This window comes from Cupressus sempervirens, chromosome 9 (genome assembly GCF_028749045.1).
Source record: "Cupressus sempervirens isolate cs-2001-9-10 chromosome 9, ASM2874904v1, whole genome shotgun sequence".
NCBI lineage: Eukaryota > Viridiplantae > Streptophyta > Pinopsida > Cupressales > Cupressaceae > Cupressus > Cupressus sempervirens.
In genome coordinates this window covers 576,472,091-576,486,481 of record NC_143126.1, presented here as the reverse complement: position 1 = coordinate 576,486,481, position 14,391 = coordinate 576,472,091, and the positions used below count along the sequence as shown (strand labels likewise).

At 40.1% G+C, this 14,391-nt stretch overlaps 1 protein-coding gene across 3 annotated transcripts in view; it reads right to left on the bottom strand.

The window, feature by feature from the left end:
- EMB1895 (ARM repeat superfamily protein) overlaps positions 1-14,391 on the bottom strand; it is a 234,797-nt gene that overhangs the window by 138,278 nt on the left and 82,128 nt on the right. For all 3 annotated transcript variants that reach the window (XM_089801186.1, XM_089801187.1, XM_089801184.1), the window contains exon 3: positions 10,475-10,660. In XM_089801186.1, the coding sequence (XP_089657312.1) occupies positions 10,475-10,660 (186 nt within the window). The remainder of the gene's footprint in view (positions 1-10,474; positions 10,661-14,391) is intronic.

Below are 14,391 nucleotides of genomic sequence, written 5' to 3'. Positions count from 1 at the left end.
TCAAGATTTTTCTCTGGTGGGGTATTTATGTGCAGCATGTAGGTAGTTGTTGGTATGCAATTTGGATTATTTCTTTGTATTGCGAATTCCTATGGGATTTCTGGATTGTTCGTCATTTAAAAAATGAAAGATCTTCCCTACCTGGCTATTTCGATTTCGATGGGATTCAATCCTCACCCTATTCCGTTCCCTGTAATACTTCGCTCGAATCTGGCAAATTGGAGCACCATCTTGTTTGCAAATATTAATTGAAGATTATCCGTGTTCAATCTCTGTTCTTGTTTAGCTTTTATCTGAAGAATTCGAGACTATAAGTTTGTTTATGGTTGCATGACTAAACCCATCTTCCATCCCTACACCATCTACTACCCTATAGACCCTTGGCTTGACGCAACACGCAATACATCTGACCGTACAACAACATAACCATACCATACGGCCACAAGATCTCCCTCAACTATATTGTACGGCCCCTGGCCTTCTACCGTACGACCTTCACTCCACTGTACAGCCACCCTGAACACACTATACGGCATCCCTATATGGCCATTCTCCCACCTGTATATCCTACTCAAACACCGTACGGCATCCTCTTCTAGTTGTACTGCTTCCCTACTAGACCTTATAGCTTCCTTAATTGCTTCATCGACCGTGACAAATGGGAGAAAGATTGTTTCAGAGAAGACACAGGGGAACGGAACATTACAATAGTATCAGAGTTGGTGATTCTGCTAGCCCGTTGGGAGAATGGAGAACTTTAACTTAAATTACACTATGGCTCAGTTTCCAGCCAATTGGAGGGCACATCTCTTAGTCGAATACTCCAAGAATACTTTTGCATGCCAACTATTGGATGGTGAAGTACAGGATGACAGATACAAGGTGGTTGGCGAAATCATTTACCACAAAGACAGAACCTGCTTGGTACCTAAGACCAAGATGAAGGAAATTCTAAGAGAAGGTGCTTGCACAAATATCATTGAACCAACACCCGACGATCAACTTGATGGAAATTTGGGTTCGACCAACAACCCTCCAAATAAGCAAGCTCTATCCATAGTTGTTCAACCTCTTGGTGATGCAGATTCAATCGAGGATTATTTGTAGGAGCAATCTTTACAGTTGGCTGATTATGAAGTATACTCCTGATGGCAATCATGATGGATTGCACAGATGAATTTCAAGTTAGGGATCTTAGTGACTCGGGACATGACAATATTCATATCAAAGTAGCATAGCGAAAGTTTGATGGCAATATGGTGCCGCAGAGGATTGATGTCTTTTCAATCCTCTCGCCTGCACGTTTGATTTCAAACCTTGGAGTTGTTGACGTTTCGTTTGATGATAGATTGCTTGAGGGCAAGCAATCTTTCAACGGCGAGGATTTGTCATGTCCCCAATTTTTAATGTAATAATTAAATTTAATTAATTAATTGGTCCCAAAATTTAAATAATATAATAAAAGGACCTTTAATTAGTTACTTTAATTAATTAAGATGGGGCCCAAGTTAATAATATATATTTGTGGTTCCGATTGATTTAGTATATCTCGGACCCATTTTTATTTAATTGTTTCCATAGGTAAGTGTGGCCATTGGCTATCTTTGTACACCCTCAGAAAGGTTTTCCTAACGAGTATTTAAGCACTACGTGTAGGTAGTAGTTGGTATGCGATTTGGATTATTTTCTTTGTACTGCGAATTCCTATTGAAATTCAGTATTGTTCGGCATTTCAGAAGTGAAAAACCTTCCCTATTTGATTCTCCTAGTTTCGGTGGGATTCGACACTCACCCTATTTCGTATGTATTTCTTGGCTCGGATCTAACAAATCGAAGCATCATTGTTGTTTACAAGTCATAATTTCTGGAATATATTTGTGTTCGAACTACATTAACATCTAAGTTTGTTCTATGTATTAGCAAGAGAGTATTTGGTCTATCTCTAGCATCGTTTCTACTTCCATCCTTGACCAAACAATCATTCCACAATTACTGTACTACCCAACTCATTACTGTACGAACACCCATACCGACTATACAGCCTCAAGTCAATCACGGTATGACCTCCAAGACCATCACCATACAGTTCTCTGCATATCGTACGGCCCCTACATTCTCCACCTATTGTACATAGTAGTGGCCTAACCAGGCAATACCATACAATCTCTGAGACTTGGCACAGGCATTGTCGGGAAGTGGAATTTGGCCATCTCCAGGCCCATTTACAGGCAATCCAACTCTTGGATGTGCAACAAACAACAGAACATCACATTCTTCAGTCCTCTAACCTTCGTAGTGTCGAGGGTTTGTTTCTCTGTTTGCGATAGATCCCCACATACCAGCTGTATCAACTACGCCTTCACCTCTCAGCTTAGTTTTTTCGGCTTGTCAATTTTCTTCCCACCCTATGCATAACCAGGTATTCTAAATACCAGTGTGAAATCTGGTGCTTTGAATGAAATTACCAAGTCACACCCAAGATAGGCAAACGAACAGGTTCAAGAGAACCTAGCATACGTCTCTATCATCGTACACAAGAAACCTTCGTAATCTCGAATGCAAAATATCGGCATTTGTATTGCCCACTCTACCTATGCCTTTTGAATATTGTTTTTCACAAGATGGTGCTTAGGTGTCTCCTGCCACCACTTCCTGCATTCCGCTCCATTCAAGCCTTCAAAAGAGATATTTTGTTGTGAGGTGATCAGTTGCAGCCAGCTATGCTACCTACTTGCCTTTCTTTTTACTTGTACTTGTGCTTGTGCCTCCTGCAACACACACTCCTAATGGCAAGGTCTTCACATTTTTGTTCATGGTTGTACTCGTTACAGAATCTTCCTCTAACTTCTTTTTCCAAGCCTTCTTTTCGACTTACTGCATAACAGTCACTTCCTTTGTCTTTTTGTGTGAAGAGGACCGAAAACAGTTACGTCAGTTGCTTGGACTCCTCCGTACAACTTATCCCGAGTGCTCTTCTACTTCCATGCAGCTCCTGCAAAATAGCCCTTTGAAATTTATTGCTTTGTGCACCGTACAACTATATGGCCTCTCTGGCTTAATCCTCAATTCATTCTACATCCACACTTGCATTTGTACCACGTTTTCCTTGCTGCCGTACAGGACCTCTAATGTTATTCCTCCAATCTGTATGGTTTTTAGTTTGTTGATGTTTGTCGTACTATGTTCTTAAAACCTCTCCTCTCAATCGTATGGTATTTTATAACAGTGTGAAACTCCAGTTAGTATTTAGACTTACCGTACGATATTAAAAAATGTGCTTTAACAATGTACTTTCCTCCTTGTGCAATGTACGGTGATCTGTGGAGGATGGTCTATAACTTTCTTTCTGGCCCTTTCGGTTTTCAAGGCCGTAAGGTGATCTGTGGACGCTAGTATATGCTCATACAATCGTACAGTACTCTATTTTCTTTTGTAGTTGTCTTGATTGTATGGTACCCACCTTGGCCATACAATGGCCACTCCTGCCTATCCTTACCGTACAGTATTCAAAGCTTGCTTCACTTTTGTGCTTTTATTGTTGTCGTACGATCATACGACTACCCCAGTCTTCTTTGCCTATACCCGTACGGTGTTCTTTCATCACCTACCCACGTTTCTCCTACAGGTTGTACGATAGTATATGTTTGTTGGTCATACGGTATGAATGGATACCTACTGCAACCCTTTAATCCTTCCAAGTTGTACGATGTCTATCGTTGCTTCAAAGGTTGTACTGTTTCAAAAACATGCTTCATACCTCCACTTCATTTTTACCGTACGATCATACAGTCACTCCAATTTGCTCGGGGTTCTTGCTCTATAGACATATGGTGAGTTTAAGGTCTAGTGAGTATTAGTTGTACGGTACCCTTACCATATGGTCGTACGGTATTCATGTATTGCATTGCCATAATCGTACGGCTTTTATTTTGCCTTTGTCTCGAGCCTTCAATACCGTATGGTATTCATATTTGTAGTTCTCAGTCTTCCCTTCAAGTTCGTGACCTAATCGTACAGTATGTGTTTCAACTTTCTTTATCTACTTTTCTCCTTTATCACCTTGAGTCGTACAATTATGCTATTTATCTCCTTTTCTTCTTAATCTCCAGTCATACGATGTTCTCATTTTGCTCATCCTTACTATAATTATTTTTATTTATTTATCTTACATATATACATGACTACTTATTATTATTATTTTTATACTATCTCTAAGTTGTTCGTCCGCAGAGGCACCTAATTTCTTGTAATAAATTTTTAATTTCTACCCATTTACTGCATCCGTTACCTCTTTTCTGTTCAGCGTCCACAACTTTATTGTCCCGTTATTGCCTACTTCACAAATTTTATATAGCCCAACCCACTTCACTTTAAATTTGCCTGGTTTGATCTCGTTACACCTATTATACTTTAATACCAATTGACTTGGCTCAAATCTGTTCATTTTTAAGTGTTTGTCGTGCCACACCTTGCATCTGCACTATGAGACTTCAGTAGCCCATTGCGCTTGTAATTGTCGTTTGTCAAGTTTATTCAAGTTGTGCAATCTTTCCCAAAGACTTTCCATTTCTCCCAACTTGTTTTCAATCGCTATTCGCAGACTTGGTACCATGAATTTTATCGGTACTACAACTTCCTGACTATACATCAGCTGGAATGGAGTGTGTCCTGTGGTGACTTTGTAAGAGGTACAGTATGCCCATAATGTCGATGGCAGCTTTTCCTCCCAGTCCTCACCTTCAATTGCGCAAGACTTGTAGAATATTGCAACCAAGATTTTGTTTGTGGCTTCCGCTTGTCTATTTGCTCTAGGATAGTACAAGCTTGATAGAGATGGTATATTTTGAACTCTCTGGTTAGTAGACGAATGACATGACTGACGAAATGTCCCCTACGGTCGCTTGTCAACTATAGCGAGATTCTATACCTTGTGATGATCTGCTCGTAGATGAATCTTGTTGTGCTTACTGCAAAGTTGTGTAGTAGGGCCCGCACCTCTACCCACTTAGTAAGGTACTCCATTGCTACCACAATGTACCTGCATCTCCAAGTTTTACTCACCTTGAGGGGTCCGATGAAGTCCAACCCCCGGCGTTCAAATAATTCTTGTGCGTGGGAAGGGTTCAAAGGCATGAAATCCCTCTTCAATGGTTTCCTCGCCCTCTGACATGTATCACACACAACGACCCACTCTCTTCCGTTGTTGTGCATGGTTGGCCACCATAACCTTGCCAAAAGTATCTTCCACACAGTTGTATCCAGTCCCATATGTCCTCGTGCGAGTCCTTCATGTGCTTCCTTCAACACCTTTGGTATTTCTTCTTCTAGAACACACCGTCGTAAAATCTGTTCAAGCCCCATCTTATACAGCAACCCATTGATCAATTGAAACGTTTGACTTCTCAGCAACAGTTTCTTCCTCTCATTTGGCGGCATTTCCCTAGAAAATTGCCCCATCAAAAGATATTCCCTGATACTCACGTACTAGGATGGTAGTACAACAATTTGGAATAATTGTGCATCAGGAAAATCGTCATTGGCTCCTTCAAGTGGTTCTCCTAATTTGATCCTTGATAAACGATCCGTGCTTACATGGCTCTTCCTAGGTCGTACCACAATTTTAGATGTCAACTCTTGTAACAATAATAGTCATCTACTTATCCATCCTTGGATGACCGGCTTGTTCATGAGATATAACAGCACTTGATGATCTACATAGAATACAAATGGAGTCGCCAGTAGGTAATGTATAAGCTTTTGTATGTCATATACTATTCCTAGAGCCTCTCACTCTATTGTACTATAATTCTTTTCCATTTTAGATAGTAGTCTACTCGCAAAGTACATCGGATGATCCAATCCGTGATCACCTGTCAGTGCCAACGTTGTTCCAATTGCGTAGTTTGATGTGTTGACATGTACATGGAAATCCTTGTCCCAGTTCAAAGAAGCTAGGATAGGTGTTGTGGCTAATCTCGTTTTCAGTCCTTTGAAAACCTCATTCTGCTCTGCTTTCCATTTGTAAGGTCCGCGCTTGCAAGTTAGTTTGAAGAGAGGGTAAAATATTTTTGCAAAATTCTTAATGAACCCTCGATAGTATCCAATGTGTCCCAGGAATGATTTTACCTTCGTCACATCTATCAAAGGTGTCATTTCCAAAATTACCCGGATTTTGTCAAGATCCGTCTTAAATCTTGCTTTGCATACGATGTCTCCCAATAGCTTCCCCTGCGGTACACTGAATCTGCACTTCTTTAGATTTAGTGCTAGTCTTGCTCATCTACATCTTTCCATGCATTCTCTAAGTGTGGTCAAATGCTTGTCCTCTGCACTGAAAATTGACCAAACGTCCAAAAATGCCTTAAGTTTCCAACTAACATCTTGTCGAAGATGTGCAAGATAATTCTTTGAAATGTAGTCAGAGCATTGCACAGTTCAAATAGCATTCTATTGTAGGCATATACTCCACCTTCTACTATGAAGGTTGTTTTAAGCCTATCTTCTTCTGTAATGGATATCTGGTTGTATCCAAAAAATCCCTCCATGAATGAATAGATTTCGTGCCCTGCAACTTCTTCCAAAATACTGTCGGTGAATGGTATCAGGAACAGATCCTTAATCTTTACTGCGTTCAAGCATCAAAAGTCCACACATCCTTATCTGAGTGGTGTTTTTCTTCAGAGATATCACAATCAGCGATACCCACTCACTCATTTGTACCCTAAAAATAATGCTTGCTTCAAGCATTTGATTGATCTCATCAATGACCCGTGCGGCATAGTTTTTGTTCATCTGGTATAGGTACTACTCCTATCAGTGGTATATGGTAGACGAATAATTTTGGTGGTACCCCTTTCAAGTCCTTATACGTCCACGCAAAAAATCCACTGTCGCTTTCAAAATTGAATTTTAGTAATCTCGCACAAATATATTTTTCAGGTTAGCCTTGTCCCCTAAGTTCATCGTCTTTACTGTGGGTTTTTTGTATTTAATAGGCTTGTCTTCACTAAATGTATGCGCAGGTGTTTCATCTATCTGCACCTCTCCTTCCTTCACTTCTCTATATACCTTCGGGAATTCATTTTCCTCTCCCTTATTTCCATCCTCAACCCCTAACATATGGCAGCTCAAAAAGAGCTCATAGTCCTCCATTTGCCAATGGAGTAGGCCGTTTACTGAATCCAGGTCGTCATCGTTGGACCCTCCTTCCAATCTGAGGATACCTTCTTCACTGGGTTCCATTCGTTTTTTCCCTTCATTGTCTCCTTCGCCTTTGGAATCTAATGATGTTGCCTCCTCTCCTACCATCTATGTATGTAAGTCAATTACAAATCTCCGACCTCCGTTTTCCATGGACAGAGTATTTCGTTTCCAATCATGTTCTACTTTCGCCTGTACTAGCCAGCCCCGTTCAAGGATGGCATTGTACCCTTTTCTTTTTAATGGTATAACCACGAAATCTAGTTAGAATGGTTGTGTCCCAATGGTTATAGGTTGCCATCAGAGTTCCTAATGGCTTGATCCCGTGCTGATCGACAGTGAGCAATTGAAATGTAGGTGGCCACAACATAGGTTGCCCCAACTTCTTCCATATATCTTTTGGTAGTACATTCACTCCTAATCCTCCATCTATGATTTTGTTCGTGAGAATGGTTCTGAGAATACCCATTTCTACTACTACAGGGTTTCTTCCTGTAGTGAGTGCAAGTAGCATTAGGTCTACTGCAATCATTCCGCCTCCATCTTGTGTATTTCCTGGCTCTTCCATCGCCTTCGGAAGTGGTGTCATGTCAAGATTGCAGTCCGTAGCTGAGGTATTGTAAGGTCATTCAGCTTCATAGCAACCTCAACTTGCATTACTTGTCGTATGATATTTTGTTCTGCCAAGTTCCTCCTTGAGGTGTCGGCAGTGTCATTTGTTTATGATTTTTCAGCCTCCATTTCTTTTATTAAGTTTGCTCACACTTTCCGCAACCTTTTCTTTTCCTCTTCCGGATCTGGATACCTTTTTGCTTGTGCGTGAGTAATGACTAATGTCTCCTCATCATCACATGTTTCTAGAGTTTACAGGTTCACCCCGAGCTTAGGGCATTTCGAATCCTCATGGTCTCCAAGACTACAACAACTATGGTGTTCCCTTTGCAGTACAATCTCTGGCGAAGCGTCCCTAGAGGTTGCTCGCATAGCATTGTATCATTGGTCGTCCACTTGGATCATACTGTATCCGGTTTTGGCCCTCATTATTGTTATTATTATTATTGTTGTTATTGCCTCGTCTGGGTCGGTGGTTGTTACAGTACCCTCCTGAGGTTGTTGCATCATTGTTCGTATTCATTCGTGCTCCTGAGGTGGACACTTCTATATTAACAATATTTGTTGGTGTCCCTTTGTTTTATATTGAACAGGCATTCCTTGGTGGAATGTCCCGCAATTTAGCAGATATCACAAAATTGTTTTTTCCAACAGGAGTCGTTTGTGTGGCCCTCCTCCTTACAATCTGTACACCACAGTTCCCCTTCTCTCGCTTGGCTAGGACTCTTTTTCGTGTTTTTGAACTCCATCATACGTAACATGTCCTTTTGCAGTGCTTGAACTTCTTCCTTGACTCCTCCTCGTTGCTTCATTTGAAGGATGAATCTTCTGAGTCCAATGATTTGTTTTTCTTCTTTTTACCCATTTTTTGGTCACTTTCCAAGTCCATTACCTGGTTATATGCATCCACTATGATGCTAGAAGTACAATTTTCATCTTCTTTTTCAATGCTGGTCATAGCCCTTCGACAAACCATCTTTTCTTCAATCTGTCCGTTGGTTGGCTTTCCATTTTTCCTACCAGCTCATTCATCCTCCTTGCATATATGCGGATTGTTTCATTCTTTCCCTACTTACTATTGTAGATTTTCGCTACTATCTCAATATCATCCCTCAATAGTCAAAACTCTGCTATGATTTCTTTCTTGACGTCCGGCCATAAAGTTAACTTCTGCAGATTGGCATTCGAAAACCAATCAAGTGCTACACCCCATAGGGTCACCGAAAACTGTCGGACCCAGTCATCCCGGTCCGTTACACTGTTCACCATCTAGATTGTCTCACATGTTTTACAATGTTTGACTGGATCGGTCGTCCCATCGCCATTAAACTTCGGTAGTTTTTCCTTTGCTCCTGCCACTGTTAATTTCTTTTGAATCTATGGTACTTGTTGCGCACCCGTGTTGTTCTGTGTACTCGTGTTGTTCTAAGTACCCGCATTGCTCTGAGTACCTACATTGTTCTGAGTACTTGCGTTGTTCTGCACAACCACGCTACTTCAGACAACCGCCTTACTATGGACAACTGCTCTATTCGGCGTAAAGAGATCTTCTTCAAGCGAAGTTGTTCGATTCTCTACTTGTATCTATTTGTCGGGTGTATCAGGAACGAAGAGTTCACCCCACGCCCGTGCTACTTCAGCACCTCGAGCCATGCGGGTTCCTTCCCTTCCATTCGAACTCTCTACCCTTGGCGTATACATGTTTAGGAACTCCCTTGTCTCTTCTACCAAATTTAATCTATGTCACGTTTCCTCAAGCAAGTCCTCGGCACTCCTCGGTCTACTAGGTGAATGCACTCCCTCGGCCCGTGCTCCTTCACCCCCTCGGTGCTCGTCGGTAAGTTGTTGAAACTTTTGCTTTCTTCCGCCTGTCGTGTTAGGATTAGTGCTTCCCGTGTTGTGTGTATATTATCCTTGTCTTTTATTTTATTCCTATCTTTATTGAGCAGATTCGGCATTAATCTTTGTAACACCTCTTGTATACCAAGTTCGACTGGCAACGGCACCAAATGTTTACTGTACAAGGTAAACAAATACTTATCGCATTAATAGATTAAGATGTAACACGGAACAGAGACTTTATTCATATAAGCAGAAATGCAACTCCAATTACAATGATGCTCCTTCAAGTCATTTGGACGATGTACATATACTTCCCAAAAGGTTGACTCAACCATCACGCGACCTTTCGGATACAACTCTACCAATCGGCTATAGTTTTTACCGACAACAGCAAGAACCAAGATTTCACAATTTATCATGAGTTACCAATGATCTTCTTTTTGGGTTCATAGAAGCTTCTAGTTTTTTGTATAACTTATTCCTTGTGGTAGTACATGGTGCTAGGGCCCCTTAATAAATCCTCATATAATTTACTAAGGTAAATGGAAAATATCTCAAGGAGCCTCATACACCAAATTAGTATTTCAACAATAACCTCAAACAGCTTTAACATCTTTTGCTTACTATAGAATTCCATGTAGAAAAAATAGAAAAACCATGTATATCTAAAAAATGATTTTCCTGATGTTTATGCAGTTCCAACTCTCAACTACTCTTGGCACAAGAAGCTTTACATAACAACAGAAATCTAAATTTAATGTTTAATCAATTAACAGTGCTTATACAGTTTTTTATTAAATTAAAAAGGGAAAGAAAAAACCTCTTGTGCTGCACATGCAAGGGTAGGAGAGTGAACCATCTTCGCAAATAGGTTTATGGCTTCAACCTTTGATTCAGGTATGGTCCTCATTGCATTTACCATTTGAATAACTTTCTTCAAAACAATTGATGAAAAACATCTTGAGAACTCACATAGACAACCTGCAGCAAATAGTGCTGCATTGACCTGGAAATTTTATTTGTAAGAGCCAACATAAAAAAATCAAATAAAGAAATACTGCATGTCCATAAAGATGTTATTAAACACAATGCAAGCTAAGATTAATCATTCTAAGAATGAAAGGAGCATTAAACGAGCTAATACACTAAGTATGAATGAAAACCAAAACACAGCAAGTGCAAAAATATAACACATTAAAAAGTATAACTTCTTCACATTTTCAAGTTTAAAAGAGGTTTGGCTTTGGAACTAAAGAAGAACAATATGCAAACCTTGACAACAGATAAGAAATGAATGTTTCAATCATCGTTGTAAAATTCACAAAATATAATAAAAATCAATTTACTCATTAAAACTAAGAAAGCAATCACCATTCCAAATAGATATTGCTTTTAAAGCAACAAGAAGGTATCTATATTATATTACAATAATAGATAAGTCGTCTATTATTAGTTAATGGTTATCTCTTGTAAATATCTTAAGCTTTAGTTTGCTTTCGTTTTTCACTTTCTATAGAATAGAATGTTCCTATTCTTTACGATCGTTTCCTAAGGAAACATCGTCTCATTCTTTTGTATATATTGACCTTTTGGTCTCTATTAATATCAAGCAAGTATTTACCAATTACCTCGTAATATGGTATCAGAGCTAAATACTTAAATTTTTCTTATAATTTCTTCTTGAAATTATTTGTTTGAATTTTTCCAAAATTATTTCAGCTATTTTCTCCAAAACCTTGCCTAGGGTTTTTTGGCTGGAGAAATTCCAAACTCAGGTTTGCAAATCACATGAAAATCATGGTCGTTTTTTACCATGCTCAACTAGCATCTAGAAATCACAATTTCTTTTGCCCAACATCCTCTACAAATCACGTTTTTTACTGGTATTTTTTACCACGGATTGTATGGTCCTTCAGAGTCACGCCTCTGCGTTTGATGAAAATCGTGGCTTCCATGGTCAGTCTATATCTGCAAATCACTGCCATTTTTTTAAAAAAAACACAAAACCCGCATTTTTTTCAGAACCCAGCTTTTTCTAAAGCCGCAAAACGTTTGCAGAAAACGCATCTTTTGTATGCCGAAATCACTGTTGCAGTGTCGTTTTTTGTTGAATCCAGCATTCACAACCCTCTTTGATAGCATACCTTCCATTTTCAAGTGTTACTTTCTCAGAAATCCGTCGTTTTTCTGCAACCATTGACCACCATAGCTGTCGCCTACGGTTTTCTTCGAAACCCTAGTTTTTGACCTCGGGAAAAAATTTTGATTGTAGATTCTTGGTGGGTTTTTCAAGAGCTCAACTAGGTTGTTATCCGTTTTTTCTGGATGCCTCGTTTTTTGTGCCTCAATTTTCAAGACAGCGGATCCAGAAAACGACAACATATTCCTTCTGGGTTTTTCGAGCTCTCTTTAAGGTCACTCTCTAATTCTTCTTTGTCTTCTGTATTTTTGACTCGAAGAACATGCCTTCACAAATTTTCACAATTTTTTATTGGAAAATGTGCCATGGCATCTTTGACAAATATTCTGCTCGAGCATAACTCCAAATTTAATGGTTGCAATTATGGAACCTAGAAGCAACGCATCATCGCAATTTTTAAATATCGGAACACCGATCAACTTGTTATGGGTGTTATGAAGCGTCCAACTTCTCCAGGTCCTGATCAAGATACATGGGATCTGAATAATCAAGAGGCAGTGATGCTTCTCAAATTATCTGTAGCTAATGATCAGCTTTCTTAGATTCCATCCGGCAAGACAACTGTCGAAATCAAACACATCTCAAAGGTCTTCATGATACTTCTTATAAAAGTCGAGCCTTCTTTCTGAAAAACATTGTTTTCTATTGTCATGGATGAGTGCACCACGCTCCAGGCGCATCTGAATCGGATTCAGGAAATCCGTGATCAGCTACTTGCCATCGGTCACAAAATGGAGGAAGAGGATATTGTGGTTATCACTCTTTGGAGTTTACGAAAATCATATGAGCATTTTATCAAAACTCTTAACATCACATCTACTAGTTTTGATCTGAAGTTCACTGATCTCTACACCCTACTGCTTCAGCAAGATCGGTGGAAACAACAGTTCAATAGCAGCTCTAGTTCCACCTCCACCGAGAAGGCCTTTGCTGCGAAATCCTTTCAAAAGGATAAGGGCAAGTTTCAGCAACCATCTCAGCAAAAGTCTTCTACTCCAGCATCAGATGGTTCCAGAAAGAAGAACATTCAATGCAACTACTACCACAAGTTTGGTCACATGAAAGTTGAATGTCGGAAACGATTAGCTGTACAGTCTAAGGAGTCAGGTTCGCAGCCCAAAGCTAACAGTGCAAAGCACACTGAGCAAGTGGAATCTGCCTTTTATGCCTTCATGACTAAAAGACCTGCAGATCATGGGAAGTCGTCTGCCTGGTACATTGATTCAGGTACCTCTAGTCATTTCACTCACCGCAGAGAGTGGTTTACTGACTACCAGCCTTATTCAGACTTTTTTTTTTGGTGGTGGAGAAGAGTACACCGTTGTCAGTAAAGGCAACATTCAAATTCAGTCTGTTGGGAGGAATCTCATATTCCTTGATGTATACTACATTCAAAGGATGAAACTAAATCTACTCTCAGTCAGTTAGTTGTTGTGACATTCTCCACACTTGGCAGTCACCTTTAGTTCACATTAGTGCACCATCACTAATCAGACAACTAAGTCTACTGTTGCAGTAGGTCTTGAGGATCATGGTCTTTTCAGACTTTCTAATTTTGGTGATTCTCAAGACTTAGCTATGGCTGCTCGGCGATATTCTATCAGCACACTTTGGCATCAGCGATATGGGCACTTAAATGTGCATTATCTCTCACAGCTTGCTCGGGATGAGTTTGTTCTTGGCTTGCCAGAGATTCAAACTCAACACCTTGGAGTTTGTGATGCATGTCAGGCTGGGAAGCAACACCGCACACCTTTCACCAGTGGCAATTCTTGGCGAGCTTCTTAGGTACTTCCGCTTGTTCGTGCTAATATCTGTGGCCCTATGGCCACTCCTTATGTTCTTGGATCCAAGTATTTTCCGTTGATTGTAGATGATTTCAGTAGAAAAATGTGGGTGTATTTCCTTAAAAAGAAATCAAATGCATTTATTGTATTTCAGAAGTTTAAACCCTTAGTTGAAAAAGAGTCTAGGAAATCTATTATTACTCTTTAGATCAGACAATGGGGGGGAATTTTGTTCTAATGCTTTTTCCAACTTCTTGGATACACATGGCATCAAACACCAGTTAACCACACCCCACACACCACAACAGAGCAGTGTAGTTGAACATCGAAACAGGACAATCACCAAGATGGCTCATTCCATGCTCGAATACAAACATGTTTCGAAGCAGTTTTGGGCAGAAGTAGTTAACACTACAGTTTATGTATTGAACCGATCACCCACAATAGCGGTCAAAGATAAAACTCCAAAAGAGGCCTAGTCAGGTCGCAAGCCCAAAATCAGACACCTAAAGGTTTTTGGCTTTCTTGCTCTTGTTTGGATCCCTGATACATCACGCACCAAGTTGGATGCCAAAAGTTAGAAACTCATGCATGTTGGATATAGCAATCTTCCGCCTGATCGATGTTGAGACATCTGGTCTCATCTACAGTCGTGATGTAATCTTTGATGAGCAGCGAGGACCATTCATGCCTATTTCTCCTATTCCTGATCCAGTAGACCAGCCTATGCAGGCTCATGATTTGGGAGTT